The sequence below is a fragment of the Gobio gobio genome (assembly GCF_949357685.1).
Source record: "Gobio gobio genome assembly, chromosome: 9".
NCBI classification, from domain to species: Eukaryota; Metazoa; Chordata; class Actinopteri; order Cypriniformes; family Gobionidae; genus Gobio; species Gobio gobio.
Genome location: NC_137115.1, coordinates 33,146,566 through 33,168,662, shown reverse-complemented (window position 1 = coordinate 33,168,662; position 22,097 = coordinate 33,146,566). Strand labels below are relative to the sequence as shown.

The 22,097-nt window shown below is 35.2% G+C and overlaps 2 protein-coding genes across 2 annotated transcripts in view; both read right to left on the bottom strand.

The window, feature by feature from the left end:
* Positions 1 to 5,589, bottom strand: part of ptprq (protein tyrosine phosphatase receptor type Q) — a gene marked incomplete at both ends in the record, with an annotated part of 70,808 nt that extends 65,219 nt beyond the window's left edge. The window contains 6 exons of the mRNA XM_079826143.1: positions 1,372 to 1,552; positions 2,306 to 2,523; positions 3,997 to 4,254; positions 4,360 to 4,501; positions 4,586 to 4,696; positions 5,500 to 5,589. Of these exons, the coding sequence (XP_079682269.1) occupies positions 1,372 to 1,552; positions 2,306 to 2,523; positions 3,997 to 4,254; positions 4,360 to 4,501; positions 4,586 to 4,696; positions 5,500 to 5,589 (1,000 nt within the window). The remainder of the gene's footprint in view (positions 1 to 1,371; positions 1,553 to 2,305; positions 2,524 to 3,996; positions 4,255 to 4,359; positions 4,502 to 4,585; positions 4,697 to 5,499) is intronic.
* A 2,479-nt stretch (positions 5,590 to 8,068) lies between these two features.
* otogl (otogelin-like) overlaps positions 8,069 to 22,097 on the bottom strand; it is a gene marked incomplete at both ends in the record, with an annotated part of 49,052 nt that continues 35,023 nt past the window's right edge. Inside the window, 14 exons of the mRNA XM_079826142.1 lie at positions 8,069 to 8,269; positions 10,150 to 10,229; positions 12,355 to 12,426; positions 14,348 to 14,393; positions 14,478 to 14,597; positions 14,882 to 14,986; positions 16,105 to 16,283; positions 18,684 to 18,788; positions 18,894 to 18,995; positions 19,428 to 19,535; positions 19,620 to 19,724; positions 20,132 to 20,344; positions 20,425 to 20,610; positions 20,757 to 20,898. Of these exons, the coding sequence (XP_079682268.1) occupies positions 8,069 to 8,269; positions 10,150 to 10,229; positions 12,355 to 12,426; positions 14,348 to 14,393; positions 14,478 to 14,597; positions 14,882 to 14,986; positions 16,105 to 16,283; positions 18,684 to 18,788; positions 18,894 to 18,995; positions 19,428 to 19,535; positions 19,620 to 19,724; positions 20,132 to 20,344; positions 20,425 to 20,610; positions 20,757 to 20,898 (1,764 nt within the window). The remainder of the gene's footprint in view (positions 8,270 to 10,149; positions 10,230 to 12,354; positions 12,427 to 14,347; positions 14,394 to 14,477; positions 14,598 to 14,881; positions 14,987 to 16,104; positions 16,284 to 18,683; positions 18,789 to 18,893; positions 18,996 to 19,427; positions 19,536 to 19,619; positions 19,725 to 20,131; positions 20,345 to 20,424; positions 20,611 to 20,756; positions 20,899 to 22,097) is intronic.

Genomic DNA, 22,097 nt, shown 5'->3' with positions numbered 1-22,097 from the left:
TCTCAGCTATGCTGTACACATCAGTTATTTTATTACATTTTTATTTTATTAATATTTTTAACTATCTTAAAAATATATATTTTTAGATTTCATTTTCATTAAGTTTTAGTTGTGCTTTTTTATATATATATATTTTTTAATTACCTTTATTTTTCTTTCAGTTTGTCATTTCAGTACTTCAACTTACGTTATTTCAGTAATTTCTAATTTAATTTAAGTTCATTTAAAAAACATTTAAGTTTAAATTTTCATCTAGTCTTAATATATAATTTCAGCTTTATATCAACTAACAAAAATTATTTCTAACAGTTTTAGCCTTAGATTTACTTAACAAAAATAACTTCAATCCACATTCATGTTATGGCTTTATATTTGTCTTGTATGCCATCATTTGTCTCATTTGAGTCTACTATTAATTCTTCTAATGATGTTGGAAAAAAACATGAGACAAAGTTAATAGGGTTTATAGGTTAAAGGGGCTATATGTAAGAATTTTTATTTATTAATCGCTTTTTTATTGCCAGTGTGTGGACAGCTTATAAGGAACAAGGGAGAAGTCGAGACCTTTTCCAACCTCCTAGGCTGATTTTTATAAAGGGATGTTACGCACTCTCCCAAGAGCCTCTATTTAGTTCTATGACGTATTAAATGAATGCTTACACAATGTTCATGATAATGCCGAAAGAGCCATTCTCTACTGTAATGTCAATGTGTCATGCAAAGAAAAGGGATTTATTAACCATCGTAGACGCTGCAAAAATTAGAAATACTGACATTTTAACAGCTTTTTTTCCCACCACTGCAATTTTTTTGTTGTGTGTTCTTGTTAATGAGAGTAAAGCGTGCATCACATATTTACATATCTAACGTCACTCTCAGCAGCGTGGACAGAGTCGGGATGCTTGTTAACAGTATATCGCTGTAAAGGTATTTCCATCTTCTTTCATTTCTTAGCGCTGAATGAGAAAGATATTTGTGTTGAGTATTCCGGGGCCTTGAATACTCTCTTGTATGTTTTGTGAGCACGAGTGCGAGCACGAGCATTAAGTTCAATTAACTAATAACAAGGGTTTCTGAATTATAGCCCATTTAAAAGAAAATCCAGAGGCTATTAAAGAGCAACCTCTGAGCAAGCAATACAGTCTTCCTCAGGGCATTTCTCTGAAAATGCTTATCGCACAGCTTGATTTATCAAAACAGGACATATTCCTGGATCAACATGCTTTGTTGGTCCAGGAACAACATTCCTATCAACCCAATCAATCCTGACTCTAACCCAACCCCTTTTTCCAAGAACAACAGTGGATGTTGATCGAGGAACATGTCCTGCTTGTGTAAATCATACCCCCCTTATCTCTCTTCTTCACTCACACTCCTCTTGACATATATAGGGGAGCTGCAGGTAACACAGGAAAGCAGTGAAGAAGTATCCTGCTCCAGTGGCGTTCTTCTGCATTGCCACACAGCCTGTTTGATTGGGTGCAAGCGATGATGTCACTTCAATATTTAAGTTGTAGGTGGAGCCATCAGACCAGCGGAGTTCACCTTCTTTCTGTAGATATTAAAAACAGAGGCTGAATGGAATATACTATATCCTGCATCCTTTCATCATAAGTTTCAGTATGCAATAAACATGTAAAACAGTGTAGAATTCAACAAAAAAATCCCCTTTATTTTCAATAACGATAACTTATAAACCATTAAAGACAGACCTGCTATGAGCTATGAGTATGTTCTCTGCATTAGTCTGCATTATTTCAACTTATTTTTTTAAATAATCGTGTTTAACAGTGGAATTCCTGGTGAAAAACTACATTTCCCATGATTCCACCAATCAGAGATTAAAAATCACCATCCACAGCCTCTGCCCAATCCCATAAAGCACATTGAATGACGTAGCGTCAGTTTCTTTTTCTCTGATTTTCAAATACTTTTTTGCTGCAAATAAAAGTTTATAATGTTGTGATTCACCTAGTAACTTGTTAGTTTGGTTCATTACTCATTAAAGAAGACCATTTAAAATTCATTATGAGAAAAAACATTCAGGAAAAAGTGGGCGGGCACTGTTGCATTATATTATGCTACATTGTTGTCACATGACCTCACTATATTGCATGTTTAATCCAGCATGTGCCATTTAGGAACCTTCAAAGTTATAGTTATTTTCCATTTCAATTTCCAATTTTGTATAAAAATGTCTTGTATTAAAAAAAAAACAATGCAATACATTAATACACAAAAAAGTATACATGCTGCACACTCACGTCTTTCAAAAATAGTCTGTTTATGTGTGTTTTCCATGTACCTCATGGTCATTCAAAGCCGTCCACAACAGCAGAAGATGATTATAGGACTTTAGGAAGGATGTGATGGACAGAAACTCTGCATCTGTCTTTATGTTGGCCAGATGTGACCCTGGGGTTGATCTTTCACACATTTGCTTCGCTCCGGACCATGACATGAACCTTGGGCTCACCTTATAACAGCTCCACTCCACAGCAAGCCAGCCAACGGGACACTGACCTGCAGGAGGACAAGTTACACCATCAGTGTGTACGTGTGTCTTTACAAGTTTTTATACTATTTTCCTATACAATTTTTAATCTTCTTCAAACATTTGTCATTCTAACTCAGTATATTTTATTATTTCATGGAACACAAATGGAGATTACCCAAAAGTAGATCTTTATACTTTTTTATTCAACAAAAGTGGATGGTGATTTATATTGTAATATTAATATTTATATTGTCTGAAAAAATTACAAAAAAATGCACCATCAAATTAGTCCATTCAACTTTTTATTTTATCAATATTTAGATGTAGATTTAAGTTATTATATTTCCAGTTTCCATTTTAATTTTAGTAAATTTGTCATTTTCATTATTTTCTATATGGCTTTTCAGTTTTAGTAATTTTAGTACTACAACTTAACTTTTAAAAAATGTTTGTAATATTTATATTTTATTTCAGCTTCTTTTAAATTAACAAAAAGTATTTTTTTAAAGTTTTAGTCTAGTTTTTCGTCTTTGTGCACTATATTCCAAGTCTTCTGAAGTCATATAATAATCTTTGTGAGAAATAGACTGTATTTTAAGTTATTATTCACTAAAAAATCTCAAATCCCATGACAGTTTAATTAATAAATACACTCTAAAAAAAAAGGTTCTAGTCAAGTCAAGTCAAGTCAACTTTATTTATATAGCGCTTTTAACAATGTAGATTGTTTCAAAGCAGCTTTACAGTGTTAAACAGGAAAATAATGCAGCATAATTTTATTCAGCTGTATAGCCATTCTGGAAAAATTTCAAGTATCATACAGTGACAGTGTGGGCTTTAGATTAATAATTTGATCAGTAATTTAGTTTAAATGGTTAATTTAGTTTATTATTTAGATGTATTTCGATGTTTAGTTGAAAAATTTAGTGTCCCCAACTGGCACCAAAAATGGTTCTTCGTCGTAATCATAGTTCGAGTGTATTCATTGTAATTTTCTAAATAACTGACAAATAAGAAGTATTTGAGAAAGTTTAAAAGGTTCTCCTACGGCATCAAGCCCAGTAAAACAATTTCGGCTCTACTTAATATTTTTGATGAAACCCAAGAGCTTTCTGACCCCCCATAGACTGCAACATAATTGCCACTTTCAAGCCCCAGAAAGGTAGAAAAGACTTTGTTAAAATAGTCCATGTGAATACAGTTGTTCAACCTTAATGTTATGAAGCGACAAGTATATTTTTGTGCGCAAAAAACAAAACAGAAATAACAGAAACCCCCCGAGAGGTGGGCAGAAACCTCTCGGATTTCATGAAAAATATCTTTATTTGTGTTCCGAAGATGAACGAATGTCTTACTGGTTTGGCGCAACATGAGGGTGAGTAATTAATGACAGAATTTAAATGTTTTGGGTGAACTAGCCCTTTAAATAATAAAGGAACACAAGCAATTCATCACAGGCTCAACAATATGTGTGTGAGAGTACTTGTTTGTACACATACCTGTTCTTATGACCACCTGAAGGTTTTGTGTAATGTTAACTTGGAGATGAGGGAAGAATGTTTTCTTTTTCACAATGACATTGTAACGACGTCCGGGCTGTAACCCTTTCACCAGGTGGAATGGCTGAAAATGAGATGCAACCCAACACTGCTCATCCAAACACACATCCAAGACATTTCCACCATCTAATGTAGACCAGCTGAACATGGCAGTCGAGGACGAGATCTTCATGCTCAAAGTGGAGCTCAGGAAAGGAACTAACAACAGTGCAAAGCAAGAGTATTAAAACAGCCAAAGTTCATTCTAAATAAATAAAACAATATGTCAATTTGTGTAGTTGAAGCTGCTGTCTTTATTGTTACCAAGGTGGAAAGTCTTGGCATCCAGCAGTTCTGTGTTATTGTATGACTGCAGACTAAATTCCAGTTTCTCATAAACTTGTGGTGCTCTGAACGTCATCACACACTCACACACGTCTTCACAAACTGCAGTACTGCTCAGAACCTGACAAATGGGGGAGAGACTCAATTAATCAAACATATTATCAATGTGTGTGAGCATTCGAGAGGGATTGCATTTGCTTCGCACCTTGTTTCCCAATGAAAGTGTGTACAAATTAGCTGTCCGTGACGGAAAACACTGAAACGCCACCTGCACATGGACAGAGGATGGACTTCTGGGACATGAAAGACTCAAAGCCTGAAGGACCACAAGAGGAAAGAAAAATCTAGGATTGGGTGCAGATCATTATTTATCTATCAAGTATTTAATACTACTTAATTATACTCCCATATAAGACCTTTAAAATCAACATGAAAAGACACGTCTGCATGTACATAGGACATTCGATGATTAAAAAGGGACTTGCACTTGTAAAAATGTATGATCAATAAGTTATGACAACAAATGATTTTATATTGCTTTAACTCATCAAAAAAAGTTATGCAAGATTCAACTATTTTTTTAAAGTAAGTTTAATGTAATTTAAGTTGAAATGACTTAAACATCAAAGTTGATTGTACTTAAAAAATGTAAGGCAGCAACTTATTTTTACAGTGTATTCAAGAGGGTGGTAAAAGTATTATTGTTCAAACCTTAAATATATTAATGTAGGCAACACTGGAAGATTTTACAAAGGCTACAAAATAATGTCAAAAAGGCAGTTTTTGGCTATTAACATTATTTCTGATGACATCAGCAGAAAAGGAAAGTCATTTCAGGTGCAAAAGTTACTAAGTTTTGATGAAAGTTTGTATTGTCTTTTAAAATGGCACAGGAACATTTATTAAGAAAGCAAAGTCGATTTTGATTTCATGTTGACTTTAAAGTTTTCTAAATAACTATTCCAGCTTAGAACATTTCTAACACAAACACGTTTTGTTATGTAACCCAGAAAGGCATATTTCTTCATTTCTTCACAGTAATTCACAGCAGAAAATTGCATTTTTGAACTTGAAGATGAAGTGATCCATCTAGAAGTAACTGTTGAAATGAATTGTTACCTGAAAGAAGTGTAGAAGTTGCCAAAACAAGGCCAGAATTTTGTCCTTGGAGCTCCATCCCATAATTCCAGTGTCCATAGACGACACCATACTCTTAAAAGAAAACACTAAGGACTTCAGCCTTGCAGCTTGCACTGTAATAATAACCTACACTACAATACTACGGTCAGTCAAACTTCAGCAGCATCCTAAAACAGTCTTTGTGGTCACAAGAGCACTCCGTGGCATCTTGGAGCAAAACATTTGGCTCAGTTCAGTTTACATTAAAAGAAATACCCTACATTCCTTGAGGGCACGCCTCCCCTGCCACTCCAGATGCCCAGGCCAGCATCTTACAACATAACAAAACACACTGGAGGATTCAACCACACCTCCTCTTGAAAGCAGCTCTGCGTCTGGGTCTCATTCAGTCAGATCAGATAGCCTCTCCACTACATATTTTTATTTTGCTTTCATTTTTGACCTAATCGAAATAACGCACAGGTTGTCGAGACAACAGAGGCAGCACGTGGGAGTCGTGCAGGGTCAGTCATGGAGTTGCGGTGAAAGTGAAAAGAAACAAAACAGGCGCAAAACGTCTCGCACCAACACCAGACTCCTACGTGCATTACATCACCCACTGAGAACAAAACCCAATTTATATTAGCTGTCAAGAACAAGACATGTATAAACACTACACTATATCAAAAAAGTTTGGAATATTTGAGGTTCAAGTTACATTTAAATGCACTTGCAATAGAAGTGCAAGATTGCCGTTGTTTGTTAATTACTTCATATACTTTAATATAAATGAATGTGTGCACTTTAATGTCCTACCCCAGATTTCCATTATCAGTGCCCTGTTGTTTTTATTAATAAAGCTTGATGTTATTCACTGTTATTCTCTGTGGAAATCAACAGTTCACTGTATTGAACTCGCAACACTCCTTTAAATTCTGATTCAGCAGATGTACACGAGGGAGGAGATGAACTTTTCCAACATTTTAATTATCCGACTTGAAAGCAAAACACAACTCAGCAGGATATAACTCAAGTCAAGCGTGGGCTAATGTTGTTAATAAATCACAGCTGAAATTAGATCAGGGTGCAGATCCTACACTTCCGGTGATGGATGCCAAAATAGATGCCAATTTTTTTTTTTTTTTTGTAGTTTTATTGATTATAGTCCACTTGGTCATTTTACAGTATGTCTTAAATGAAATATTCACACACAAAAAGGTGAAATATTTTCAAAATGACTTAAATCTGTGGATAATTGAGCGGTATGTTACAAAATAGCTTGATAAATCAATTAAATGATTGATTTGCACAGTGCAATTTTTTATATTTTTATTTCATTATTTAAAAAACATTGACAATAACATGCAGGTTTTTAGATATTTTACTAAAAGTTAATCATTTTAGGCAATTTCGTTCATTTGCAGCAGAAATCATATTTTTGGCATTATGGCTATAGTATGGAAAATTCAAGTTCATCACGTTACTTTTTTTTTTTGACATATAGCACAATGAAAGCATCAACACAACTACTGAGTGATGGACTGAAGCGTGCGCCTGTCAGGCAACTGTGTGGATTTCTCTTAGAAAAATAGAAATATCAGTAACACTTTAACAAGGTTCCAATTTCTAGCATTAGTTAACAACACTTACATTTTTTAAGTACTATTAACTTGGATTAAGTAACTTCAACTTAAATTACATTAAAATGACTTAAAAACTGACTTGTTGAATTTTGTTTAGCATTAAAAAGCAATAAAAGTAAAAATTGCCTAACTGATTTTGATGAGTTAAAGCAATGTAAAACATATGTTGTCATAACTTATGGATATTTTTTTTTACAGTGCATGAACTAACAAAGAAAAAAATCTTCTAAAGCATATATTAAACTCAGTTAATGTTAATGTAATTACAAAATGTATTAATATATTAGTAAAAAATAAAAGTTGTATCTATTAATATTATTTAATGGACCTGAGCTAACAGGAACTAACAATAAACAGTAAAAAAAAAGATAAATAAATACCGTAATAAATGTTAATTGTTAGTTAATTTTAGTAAATGTACTAACTAATGTTAACTACTGGGACCTTATTGTTACTGTGTTACTGAAATATCAAATAACTACTTAAGACTGGCTTGGTTATTTTTTTCCTGTAATTAAAAATAATTAATAAGACATGTGATTTTGTTAGAAAAAGCACAAAGTTGCATTTAAATAAAGCATATGGTTAAGTTAAGCTCTTAAGATGTACAGTATAAGTGTACTTACAATTTTTATGGAATATTAATACTAATAATACTATTCCGCATATCATTTAATCTTTTAACAAATGTTAATACTCTAAAATCTAAACAATACACATATTTAACAGCAGTTTGTTGTTCTTATTCTAATGAATGTTTGATTAACATATTACAGATACATTTTAGATATGAAAGACAACAAAAACATTGATGGTGTTAGTAGTTAGCAGTTTTACAGATACTGTTCTGTATATGCAGTCAAAGACTGTGTCAGGCTAGTGCTCTCACTGAGATCTTAACTTTACTTCACACAGTCCGCAAGGAATCAGTTCCACTGGCATGAGCAGTCCATTGGCTCCTGGTAGTAATAGTCCACCGTAGTGGCATTTCGAGTACAGTACAGCTGAATGATACGGTTTTGTAGGCCGTTCTCACGGCAGCACTTGCAGAAACGTGCATGGCTGTTGATGTTAAAATTGAAGATGGTGGCAGATGGACATTTTCCATCACATGAATACACAGTCACCTGAAGAGAAAAACCAAGAGAGATGAGATTAACAACTCTATTCAGGAGAATACAACAGGAAATTCTCTATTCTATTCTATTCTATTATATATATATATATATATATATATATATATATATATATATATTCTATTATATAAAAAGTGCCGTGAATACTTTCCGGATGCACTGTATATATACTATATATTATATACAGTATTTCATTTTTAGTAGGGTATTTTTTTAATATAAATATATACAGTCCATCCGGAAAGTATTCACAGTGCTTCACTTTTTCCACACTTTGGCATATTTGTTACAGCCTTATTCCAAAATGGATTAAAGTAATTATTGTTTTTCCTCAATTCTACAAACAATACCCCATAATGACAACGTGAAAGAAGTTTGTTTGAAATCTTTGCATATGTGTTTTTTTTTTTTTTTTAACACCTTTTCTCGAAGCACCTTTGGCACCAATTACAGCCTCAAGTCTTTTTGAGTATGATGCTACAAGCTGGCACACCTATTTTGGGGCAGTTTCTCTTCTTTGCAGGACCTCTCAAGCTCTATCAGGTTGGATGGGGAGTGTCAGTGCACAGCCATTTTCAGATCTCTCCAGAGGTGTTTAATCGGGTTCAAGTCTGGGCTCTGGCTGGGCCACTCAAGAACATTCACAGAGTTGTCCCGTAGCCACTCCTTTGTTATCTTGGCTGTGTGCTTAGGGTCATTGTCCTGTTGGAAGATGAACCTTCGCCCCAGTCTGAGGTCCAGAGTGCTCTGGAGCAGGTTTTCATCAAGGATATCTCTGTACATTGCTGCATTCATCTTTCCCTCTATCCTGACTAGTCTCCCAGTTTCTGCCGCTGAAAAACATCCCCACAGCATGATGCTGCCACCACCATGCTTCACTGTGGTATTGGCTAGGTGATGAGCGGTGCCTGGTTTCCTCCAGACATGACGCTTGACATTCAGGCCAAAGAGTTCAATCTTTGTTTCATCAGACCAGAGCATTTTGTTTGTCATGGTCTGAGAGTCCAGGTGCCTTTTGGAAAACTCCAGGCGGGCTGTCATGTGCCGTCTGGCCACTCTGCCATACAGGCCTGATTGGTGGAGTGCTGCAGAGATGGTTGTTCTTTTGGAAGGTTCTACTCTCTCCACAGAGAAATGCTGGAGCTCTGTCAGAGTGACCATTGGGTTCTTGGTCACCTCCCTGATTAAGGCCCTTCTCTCCTGATCGCTCAGTTGGCCGGGCGCCCAGCTCTAGGAAGAGTCCTGGTGGTTCCAAACTTCTTCCATTTACGGATGATGGAGGCCACTGTGCTCATTGGAACCTTCAATGCTGCAGAAATTTTTCTGTACCCTTCCCCAGATCTGTGCCTCGATACAATCCTGTCACGGAGGTCTACAGACAGTTCCTTGGACTTCATGGCTTGGTTTGTGCTCTGACATGCACTGTTAACTGTGGGGCCTTATATAGACAGGTGTGTGCCTTTCCAAAGCATGTCCAATCAACTGAATTTACTCCAGTCAAGTTGTAGAAACACCTCAAGGATGATCAGTGGAAACAGGATACACCTGAGCTCAATTTTGAGTGTCATGGCAAAGGCTGTGAATACGTATGTAATTATGTACATGTGATTTTTATTTTTTTTATTTTTAATAAACTTGCAAAGATTTCAAACAAACTTTTTCACATTGTCATTATGGGGTATTGTTTGTATAATTGAGGGGGGAAATATTGAATAGAATCCATTTTGGAATAAGGCTGTAACATAACAAAATGTGGAAAAAGTGAAGCGCTGTGAATACTTTCCAGATGCACTATATATAGAACAGAACAGCAGAGAATGTATATCTGTAACCATAGGAATTGAAGTTTTAATAAAATCTTTCACACTCACAGGAGCATTACTTCTACAGTCATCTTTTCTGATGGTGGTCCTGATGGCGACTCTCTTACAGGTTTTACCATCTTCTTTGCCTACACACACACACACACACAGACACAGAGAAACAACGAGACTTAAAAAATGAACTCAAACATGCACATTTTCATTGGTAAAAACAACAACAAACAAAATTAATAATAATAATAAATAAAATTAAAATAAAAAAAATTGAAAAAATGTGGAAGGACATTTTTTATCCATACGGAATTGACTATCGCTGTTTCCTATTATTGGCATAACATTACAGTAACCAACATTAAATTACTGCATTAGTTATCATTAAGTATTGGCATGATCTCAGAAAAGCTGCATTACCCAAGCGCTTTATAGTTGTTGTTTTTTTTTTTTACATTAATCAATAGCCCATGAGGCGTATTTGACATCAGTTGAGATGAAGCAAGTTCTTACATTTTGAGGTAAGATTATGAAAAAAACATTTGGAATAATGTGATGTACATGTACTGATATATAATTTTGCAGACCAGGAACATGCAATTTATGTCATGTTGACTTTCACCACTCTAGTACTTTACAATATATGTGATATTTTGTGCCATAAAATTATAGAGTGCAACAGCGCCCGTCCCCTTTTTCAGCAGCGCTGAATCTGGAAGTATTTTTTCCATAGGGATTTTTTTTTAAGCCAAAGTCTTTGTTAAAGCGATGAACCAAGCCAATCGAAGTGAATCACAACAATACAACCTTTTATTTAAAGCTAATATTTTTGAAAATCAGGCAAAAAGACAAAAGGTACAAGACTGTGTACTTAATGGCTTTGGGGAGTGAAATAAACGATGGAGAAATATACAAGTACTCATTAACAAATGTTGATTTATAAAAAACATTTTAAGCTTATATTGCAAAATATGCATGTATATATACAAACATTTCAATATTTTGAGAGCATAGGACTCAATTACATCATTCGCAGTGCTTCATGGGAGTGGCCGGAGCTAAAGAGCTATTTTGGTGTGTGTTGCTTTTCTGTACAACATCACAGGTAATGTAAAAAAATTATGTTTAGTAGTGAATTTTCACACACTTGGAATATTCATCCATGAGGTGATTTTGACAACTAAACCATGTAGTGTTTAATCTTTGTAAATGTGAATGTAACAATGAGTCAGGTACACACACACAAATCAAACCACGTTAACACAGCAGGCTCAGTGACTATTATTACTGCACCTTGGGGGCTCCAGTTGATGGACATGTTAGTTACCATGGTGACATTTGTCTGACAATGATCGAGTGGCACCATTGAGAACTGAACTTTTCACCCACATGTAATTTTTGTTTGTATAACAATGATAAAATGAAAGGCATTTAATTCTTTTGAGGGCAGTGTGTGTGTGTGTGTATGTGTGTGTGTGTGTGTGTGTGTGTGTGTGTGTGTGTGTGTGTGTGTGTGTGTGTGTGTGTGTGTTGTAAATTCCCAGCTCATTAATTTTTACACTGAGATTCTGGAGGTTCAAACGGAGGACAGGTTTTGAAGATATCAGGGGGTTTCAACAGGAAATAAATCAAGTCTACACAGCTGTGTGTCTGAGATGGTGGGAGGGACAGCTGATGAGTGTTTTTGGAAAGCAGTTGTGCCTGTGTTTGCGTTTGAATGTTCATGAGTACGAGAATTAAAGGAATAGTTAATAAAATATGACAATTCTGCCATTATGTACTCACTCTCATGTTGTGGAAACCCATATTGTTATAATATTTATTTCCATGGAGCACAACAGTGACTTTTTTTTGCCAAACAGTTAATAAAAGTGACCTTGTTTTATTAAAATAAAGGGGTCGTTTTGGAAATAAAAATTAGACCAAAAGTGGACATCCAAGGATGATATTTGAGAACTGAGGCAAGATTTTCTGTAAATATTAGAATCATTTTATTCTATTATTTAGATTCAAGACTTCAGAAAAAATTAAGGTAAAAAATAAAATAAGAATTGTGTAAGGAATTTAACCAACATAAGGGTGAGTAGATGATGATAGAATTTCTATTATAGCCCAAATGTCTCACACACTTAATCAATTTACTCAAACTTAAAGAAAATAATGGTAAGACTGAAAGAGATAAGTAAAAAATATATATTCTCTTCAACACACACAAAATGTTATAAGACACAGATAAAGATAATTCAGTAGATGAGTGAGTACCTGTATCACAGTTAGTACTAGCAGTGGGTGTTACTGGACTAACGGAAAAAGGCAACAAACCAAGTCCAGCACCTGAGAAACACACAGGGGCAGGTTCACAAACTCACAAGTCTGTATCAAACTCATTTGGTTGAAGTCGCTCGTAAAGCATTCAGCACAAACGCAAGAGCCCCCAAACCAATGCAACCACATACAAACCTGTGCCCACAAGTGCCCTCATGCGTAAAAAGATGCACAGACCCACCGCTTACACAAAAAATACATACCAGTTTGTTGAAAGCAAATTAATAGCACATAGCCAGCAAAGGCACATGCCAGACATGTTGAGTTTCTTCCTCAAAATCACCTCTGAATCCCTCTAGCATGCCATGCCAATATAATCAAGAAAACTGGGTCTTATCTAAGAGTTTATTAAAAACAGATTCATGCAGCATTTTCCAATATGCTTTCCTTGGTTTATGGGTAATGCAAAAAAATATATAAACTACCATTCAACTGTTTTGGGATCAGAAAGATTTACTTTTATTCAGCAAGGCCACATCAAACTGATCAAAAGTGACTGCAAAGACATTTATAATGTTACAAAAGATTGTATTCCAAATAAATGTTGTTCTTTTGAACTTTCTATTAATCAAAGAATCCTGAAAAAAAACTATGTTTTCAACATTGATAATAATAAATGTTTCTTGGGCACTCAATCACCATATTAAAATGATTTCTGAAGGATCATGTGACACTGAAGACTAATGATGAAGAGTAATGCTCAGCATTTAAGAGTAATCCCTGCATCAAAGGAATAAATTGCATTTGAAATATATTTTTTATATATAAAAATGTTATTTTAAAATTGTAACAACATTTCCACAATATTACTGTTTTGCTGTATTATTGATCAAATAAACATAGCCTTGGTGATTAGAGATTTCTTTCAAAAACATTTTTAAAAAAGCTTACCGATCCCAAACTTTTGAAAGACGGAAATATCGTTCAGGTTTGCATTTTCCACAAGCATCATAATCCTAAATAGATTGTAGCGACCATTGTTGCCAATGGTTTCTATGGTCAACTTAGGCTTACAATGCTTTTATGAAACGCAATAAATCTACAAATATTTGGCTGTCCATTCGTTTTGTGCATTTTTAAGTAAATATTTTGTCAATTAACAATTACCTTCGCACACCTGCAGATAATGGATATGTGTGTAGGAGAAAGAACCAAAAAAGCCAAAAAACAAAAGAAAGTCCCACACACTATCTACTTACAAAAGTTTCACTCCCATGATGCCTGATGAAGGTCATGGGACCGAAACATTGCAAATAAAGCAATTTTTGATCCTTCTGCAAGTAGATAGTGTGCGGACTTACTTTTGTTTTTTTTTAATAAATATTTTGTAAAATACAGGGTTCCCACACCTTTTAACCTATGAATTCCCACGACTTTTCTATGATTATTCTAGTGGTTAAAGATGACATAATTACTCGTTGTTATAATTCAAGGTTTGCTAAAGTTATTCATCTGAACCTGTTTATACCTAAAGCATCAAGCTTTGACAAAAGACAGTTAAAAACCACAAACACCAATCCCATAGCACAAAAACCAGCCTGAGCCACAGATTACACAAAAGACAAAGATAAAGTTAAGAACGCGTGGAGAGGGGAATTCTATAGCAATCTTAGGCTTTCATCACAGAAACCCTGTTTCCGACAACACAAGCTAAAATCTATACATTTCTTCCAAGATTACGGCATGTTCAATCATTGTATTTTAGGAACAAGGACAAGGAAAAGCACAATTGAAATTGAAAGAAAAGAATGAAAAGGCCCATGAGATATGTACAGCAGCACTCATTTTTTCCCCTGAGACATCAGGGAGCATCTAACCACAGTATGCAACCAGCAGCTAGTAAGCCCAGCACTGCTTCTCCATCATGCTGTTCCAGACAGCCCCCAGCATTCCCAGAAAGCACAGCCACCCCCAGACACACACTACTCACATGTCTTACAGCAACCGTCCACATACGTCTGAACCACGCCTCCATTCTGAAACCGAAAGCACAGAGGTTAGAACAACAACAACAAAAATATACAGAAGCAGCAAACGGAATGCATTGATTTGAGTCAGACCTGAATACATTCTGTGTCATTGAAAGGAGGACAGACAACTCCAGAGGCTAGAACTACTGCCCCAACCGCAGTCTCCATACAGTCGAACCGTGTGCAGTTAGCCACCCATGAGCTACCTGCCTGCAAACCACATCAAAAAAAACCCTATCAGGATAATGCATTTGATTTCCTGAAAACAATGATGGGGTTTTGTGTGTGTGTGTGTGTCTGACCTACAGTAGTATTATTTTTTTATGGATACATTTGCTGAAAATGCCCCCAGAAAATCTGACAAAACATCCATTTGTGAACATCCTCAAAGGGGAGAATGTTCACAAATACAGAAAATAATGTCAGAAAGTTTCCTTCAAGGGTAAGTTTGGGCTAACATTAATAAAAAGCACCAGAAGGTGAGTGCAGATTACCATAAATACTTCTGTAGTCCCGTTTTCACTGGGATATGAGCATGAGATGTTTTTGCAGGAGCCACAGCACACGTGTGGATCAGATGATGGGACATAAACCTGATGCTATAGTGGCAGAAAAAAGTATAAAGTATGTAAAGTATGTAAACCAAAAAAGTATATACATATAAATATGTAAAAAAAATATTATTTTAAATTCATAACACAAGAAATTAAATATTGGGAAAATATAACAATAAGAAATATAGTCTAATCTACACTTTTCAAGCATTGTTTATTCCATGAAATCCACCAACACCAGCTATAATTTAGTTTTACATGACTATCCTCTTCTCTCTCTCTAACGCCGATTTTACACTGCACGCGCAAACAGATACCGTCCATTCTGTCACTTTTCCGGTGTTCTCCTCTGACCCCTCTCTGTCTCGTGCTTTGATTTATGATGGGCAGCATATATCTGCTGAGAATGCGACCGTGTTCCCCTCTGTCCCAAACACATATGCATATAACCTGCTGTATATAGGTAGTTTACATGATAAAAGTAACCTTAAAAGGTAAGATATGCCTCTAGGTTTAATCATTTAAAACGGGCCATGGAAGTTTGGGCATAAACTTCTGGCAGTGATGTGTTCTCATGTATTTTATTTATTTTTTCACAGCGCTGGATGTCATATGGTGATTGTGAAACATACGGAACACTTCACTGCATGATTTAATGGTGAAATGTGTTATTTTTCATGTTAATCAGGTCAATTTTGATCAAGAACGCTACACTTTTTCCACATTTTGTATTGTTACAGCTTACTCCAAAATGGATTAAAAATTCATTATTTTCCTCAAAATTCTACAAACAATACACCATAATGACAATGTGACAATGTCGTTTTTTATTTTTCATAAATTTGCAAAGATTTCAAACAAAATTGTTTCACATTGTCATTATGGGGTATTACATAATGACAGGCTGTAACATAGCTAAATGTGGAAAAAGTTAAGTGCTGTAAAAACTTTCCGGATGCACTGTATGTAGATCACTTCATGTAGATCGTTTCTGACTAACTTAAGTCTACATTATACATTGAAATATTTAATTTAGAAGAGCAATTTTTTTTCTCCCATGATATGTGCCTTTTAAACCTAGACTTTCATAAATTTCATGGAACAGCATGCAACAAATATCAATTAATACGTATATTGAAAGCTGTTTTAGTCGTGTGACTTACAGGTTCACACTTCTCAGAGCAGTTGGCAGTGGTGACCTCCATGGCGTAGAAGCCGGTGCTGGGGTCTTTATGTGTGAGGCACTGAACCGTGTAACACAGTTCCCCCTCAAAGTATTGCACCATAGACTGGCCCGGGTTCAATATTGTCACACCCTGAAACAGACACACTTCTGCCTTCTCTACACACACATGCATACAGAGACACATAAACACAGAGTTGTGTTTCAGTTTCATTGAATAGCATGGCATTTTGAGTGTGTGAGTGTTAGTTTGAGTCTTACTGCAGTGATAAAGCGGGCATCCGCATGGGCCTCCGGGGTCTGGATCCTCCACTTTCACCTCACCCTTTAATACAAAGGTCACGGAATAATACTGTTAGCTACAGGACAATTCATTATGGAAATGTAATTCATGCACACAACAAAATGGACTACATACAATGTATTTACACACACTGAATAAATTTAAGAGCACTTACCGCAGCACAGACAGAAAGTGTAAAGTTGTGACACTGACATTCTAAAAACAACAAAAACAAATGTTACAAAATGTAACTGTGTGTATGCATACAACAATATGTTTTTGAATGTCTCTTATGCCAACAAGTCTGCATTTTATTTGATCAAAAATAAAGTAAAACAGTAATATTGTGAAATATTAAAACAATTAAAATGTCTTTTTGAATATATTTTAACGTAATTTATTCCTGTGATTGCAAAGCTGAATTTTCAGTATCATTATTCCAGTCTTCAGTGTCACATGATCCTTCAGAAATCATTCTAATATAATGATTTGACTGATCATTATCAATATTGAAAACAGTTGTGCTGCTTAATATTTTTTGTGGAAACGGTGATACATTCTTTAGGATTCTTTAATGAATAGAAAGTTAAAAAAACACTAATTGGAAATAGAAATCTTTGCAACAATATAAATGTCTTTACTGTCTATTTCGATCAATTTAACATATCCTTGCTGAATCTTATTGTATTTATTTAAAAAAAAAATGGTTTTAACAGTACTGTTTTAACATCAAATGTTCCTATCCAATACGATCCAATTTTATTAATAAAACACATAATAAAACAACATAGCTGACCACAGTGCTGTACAATGTAATCAAATAAAATAAATTATATAAAAAAGAATGACAGAAATTAATAACCACAAATTTAAAACATTAACACACACCATTCAATAAGAATTGAAGAAGAAAAACTACAGCTCAGGACACAGACTCATATCACACACTGAAAGATCAATACCTCAACACTCATACCTGATCAAAAGCTAATGTAAAATGTGTTTTTAAATGTTTCTTAAATTCATTCAAAGATGTTGATTGTCTCAAATTCTCTGGTAAACAGTTCCATAGCCTTGGGGCAGCTATCGCAAATGCACTGTCACTTCTGGAGATTAGTTTTGATTTATGAACGTATAGGAGATTGTGCGCACTAGATCGTAATTATTAATTACATAAAATTAATTCTATAAGGTACTAGTGACCAGTGTTGGGTAAGTTACTGAAAATTAGTAATTAGTTACAGTTACTAGTTCCTTATTTTAAAAGTAATTGAATTACTTTACCAATTACAGTATATCAAAAGTAATTAGTTACTAGGGAAAGTAACTTTTAAGTTACTTCTATGTCTGCTTTTTAAATGTAAATATGAACAGTACTGAACAGTCAAACCATAATTTTTCAAGTGTTGATTTGAGAGGCTAAAGCGTTTAGGTTAACTGACTGTCGGCCGCTGGCCGCTTGGTCATCACTTTAAAAAATAAAGACTTTAATTTAACAAACAAAAAAATTCTCCAAACATTTTTAACTTAAAGAAACGAAACAAAATACAACTACTTTGACATTAAAAACAAAACTGAACTATTTTAATGGCTGAAACAATGTGTTATTAGAAAAAAAACCCCAACAGGCCAAGAATTTTGATAAGCTGGCAGACACGGGCTGGGCCAGGGCCTAGATTTGAGCTTCTTGTCTGCAAGCGTTCATTTTTCACAAAAGAGAGTATCACGAGTAATCAACTCATTTAAATTTCAGTAATTGTAATTGCTTTACTTGATTAAGAAAATATTTAGTTACATGCGTGTTACCACTAAAAGTAATGGAATTACAGTAAAGCGTTACTTGGTAGCGAGTTACTCCCAACACTGCTGGTAACCAATGCAATGATCTCAAGACTCGCTTATTATGATTAGCTTATGCATTTATGATGCTATTTACATAGTATTCGTGTTCACAAAACATGGCGATCACATGATACTTGTTAGTGTAATGTTTCTGTATCTATGTGCTTGTGCTTGTTTTTAGCTTAGCTGTACTTTAAGAGACAACTGTGGAATTGTTTTAGTACCAAAATAAGGATAAGAAAACATCCACAAAAGGAATAAAAGTACATAGAGGGACAAAATAATGCCTTCTAAAATGTCAAAAGGTGAATCTGAGGGTTTGAGTAAGGGTTATTCTGTAGTTACTATAATTATCTTGATTATCTTAAAAACAAAATAAAGTCTAAGGAAAGTTAGAGTTGAGATATCTAGGTAAATGTGCATGTGTTTAATACCGCAGCGTGTCTCTGGGCAGCAGCTGTCCGGCATGGGTCTCTTCACAAGCACAGCTCCAGGAGCACAACTCACACTGGGCTCAGGACACAGACTCATATCACACACTGAAAGATCAAGACACTGGCTTTAAACACGTCATGTTTCTCTGTTTCATTACGACACACAAAATTACTGGGCACTTCAGTACAGTGACTTTGAGTTATAACTACCACAATGATACTGCGGACAGCAGTGATTAGTGGTGTTCATATCCACAGCCAGTATCTCTCCAGGCAAACACACTGGTATAGGTTCAATACAGGACTCGCACACTGCAAAACATATGCAAATTATTACAACAGCATGCCATAATATCACAGAAAAAAATATATTTTGTATATAATGTTATAATGTGTATTTTAAGGCATTATAAGTACTTGTATGTCGTTGTATATTTATAATGAATTATATATACAGGCTTCATAGTGTTACAACTTTTAGAACAGAATTTCATAAATAATGTAGATTTTGGATTAAAGTGTTTGATAATTATTAATAATAATCATCTTAATATGTATTATTAATTATATGCATTGTCTTAATACTGTTTTACCACGACCTTAGATTTTTAGTACTATATATGTGTGTGTGTGTGTGTGTGTGTGTGTGTGTGTGTGTGTGTGTGTGTGTGTGTGTGTGTGTGTGTGTGTGTGTGTGTGTCTGTGTGTGTGTTTAGAACTGAAGTATTTATAATGTATTATTACCACACATGTAGCTGTAGCAGCAGGGATGTGCCCCTCTGACCTCCACCAGGAACTGATCTTCTCTGCAAATCGGCGCAGGGACACTCAGGCATGCCAGCGGATCACATTCTAACAGAGACCAATCAGAAGACTGACCCTTATCAACTGACCACAAAAACAACCAATCAAAGGAAGGATTACATGAGCTCTTACCACATCTGTATTCAGGACAGCAGGACAGAGCGCTGTAGCCAATCCCCAGCTTGTCTCCATTCTCACAGCTAGGAACTTCTCTCTGACAGATGGTGAGGTTACATTCTACACACACAGACAACACAGACGCAAGCTTTTTCTCATGCATATTTTGGTTTCATTTTCTTGGAAGAAAAATACTGTATTTTAAATGTGCATTTTGATTTGTTTAGTTATTTATTTGGTTGTTTGTTCCATGTCAGCATAAAAGGCCATGTTCATGGCAAGAACAGTAAATAAAATGAATAAACATATTTAAGAGGATAGAGAAAGGTGATAGAGAAATAGGATGAATAATTTACATACAGAAAGATCCAATCTAAACATTTGCAAGAATCTTGTGAAAATCTTTTGAACAGTAGTATATAATGTATTTTATGTGAGATTAGCATTAGAGATGATTGCCGTACAGCTCATATTATATTGAAAATAGTACACCAAAGGTGCCAGGATGATATACTATATGTTTATACCACAAATCTTCTTAGGACAGCAGACTCCTTCCTCCAGCACGTCAACTGCATACTCTCCCTCCCTCTCACACAGCGGGGCAGGTTCATAACTGCAATCGGGCTCCACAGGAACCACACTACCATTCTCCAGACACTTGAACAGACAGCAGCCACGCAGAGAGCCGTTCCACACCTCACCCGGGGCACGTGGAGCACCATCGTTATCCGTACACACTGATCACATGGACATAACATAGGCCATTACCACAAGAACACTTTATTTTGCATGCAAATGCACCGTATGGCATTCTCACCGCATTGTTCCTCGGTGACACAGAAGGCGGAATCTGCTCTGTGCAGGATGGTACCGCTTTTACAAACGCACTCCTCTCTGATAGAAGAACAGGTGCTCTCCTCGTAGTAATCTCGGTTCTGACATGTTCGGGTCTTGCATGTATTCACACAGGGTTTATATTCCTTACCAGGAGGACATTTGAGTGCTGTGAAATATAAACACACACACAAGTATACAAAACACTGAATGAAAATACTACCAGTCAAAAGTTAAGACTGAGAAAAGTACATTTAGTCCCACATGTTTTGAAACATTTGACTGGTAGATTATCTGTAGAGTAAACACACTCACGGCAGAAGTTGCTTTTTCTCCAGCTGAAGCAGATCTGATGTGTGTAGCAAATGGCCACATAAGCAGCCAGGAAGTCACACTCATGCTCTTTATAATGCAGGTCACCGGCCCATATCTTATCACAGAAATTTTCTGGAGAAACCTGCAAAACAGCATTTAGAAATTCAATATAAAATAGTCACGTCCAATGTACAGTGTGAGTGGGAAATTGCATGGGTACACAATCCAGTGGGGATGAAATTTCTCTAAATGCCCTCAGAATATTAACAAAACATAACTGTAAAAATAGTAAGTAACAGTAAGTTGTCTTTTTTAAATTAATATTTCTCTTTTTTTTCAGTTTTATTTCTATTACAAAATGATTGATCAATGACATAAATTATTTTTAATTGTTTTAATTTTGGTTAAAGGGATAGTTCACCCAAAAATGAAAATTACCCCATGATTTACTCACCCTCAAGTCATCATAGGTGTTTATGATTTTCTTCTTTCAGACGAATACAATCAGAGTTATATAAAAAAATGTCCGGGCTCTTACAAGCATTATAATGGCAGTAAATGGCAGCCCAAAAAGTGTATCTATCCATTATAAAAGTAATCCACTCGGCTCCGGGGGGTTAATAAAAAGGCCTTCTGAAGTGAGTCGATGGGTTTGTGTAAGAAAAATATCCATATTTAACACGTTATAAAGTAAAATATCTAGCTTCCGGCGGACCGCCTTCCGTATTCAACTTACAAAAAATGCGTAACTGACACAAAGATGAACTGTGAGAGGCATTACACTTTCTGCGTAAGTTGAACACAGAAGGCGGTCTGGCGGTAGCTAGATAATTGACTTTATCACTTTTTAAATATGGATATTTTTCTTACACAAACCCATTGATTCACTTCAGAAGGCCTTTATCAACCTCCTGGAGCTGTATGGGGTACTTTTATGATGAATGGATGCACTTTTTTGGGCTTCAAATTTTGGCCTGCCATTATAATGCTTGGATTAGCCAGGACATTTTATTTTATATAACTCTGATTGTATTTGTCTGAAAGAAGAATGTCATATATACACCTAGGATGTCTTGAAGGTGAGTAAATTATGTAATAATTTTCATTTTTGGGTGAACTATCCCTTTAACTATAATAACATTGCTAAAAATGGGGTAAAAAAAAAAAAAGAGAGTAAACAACTCCCTTTATAGGCCGACTTTTGTTTACTCAAAATGTAATGTTTATTTAATTATTTAAATATGAACCAGCTAAATAAGATTTTAGAGTTAACATTAATCTGTAGTTATTTAAATGAGCTTATATTAAAAGCAATAGATGTAAATGGGATGCCCATGCTCA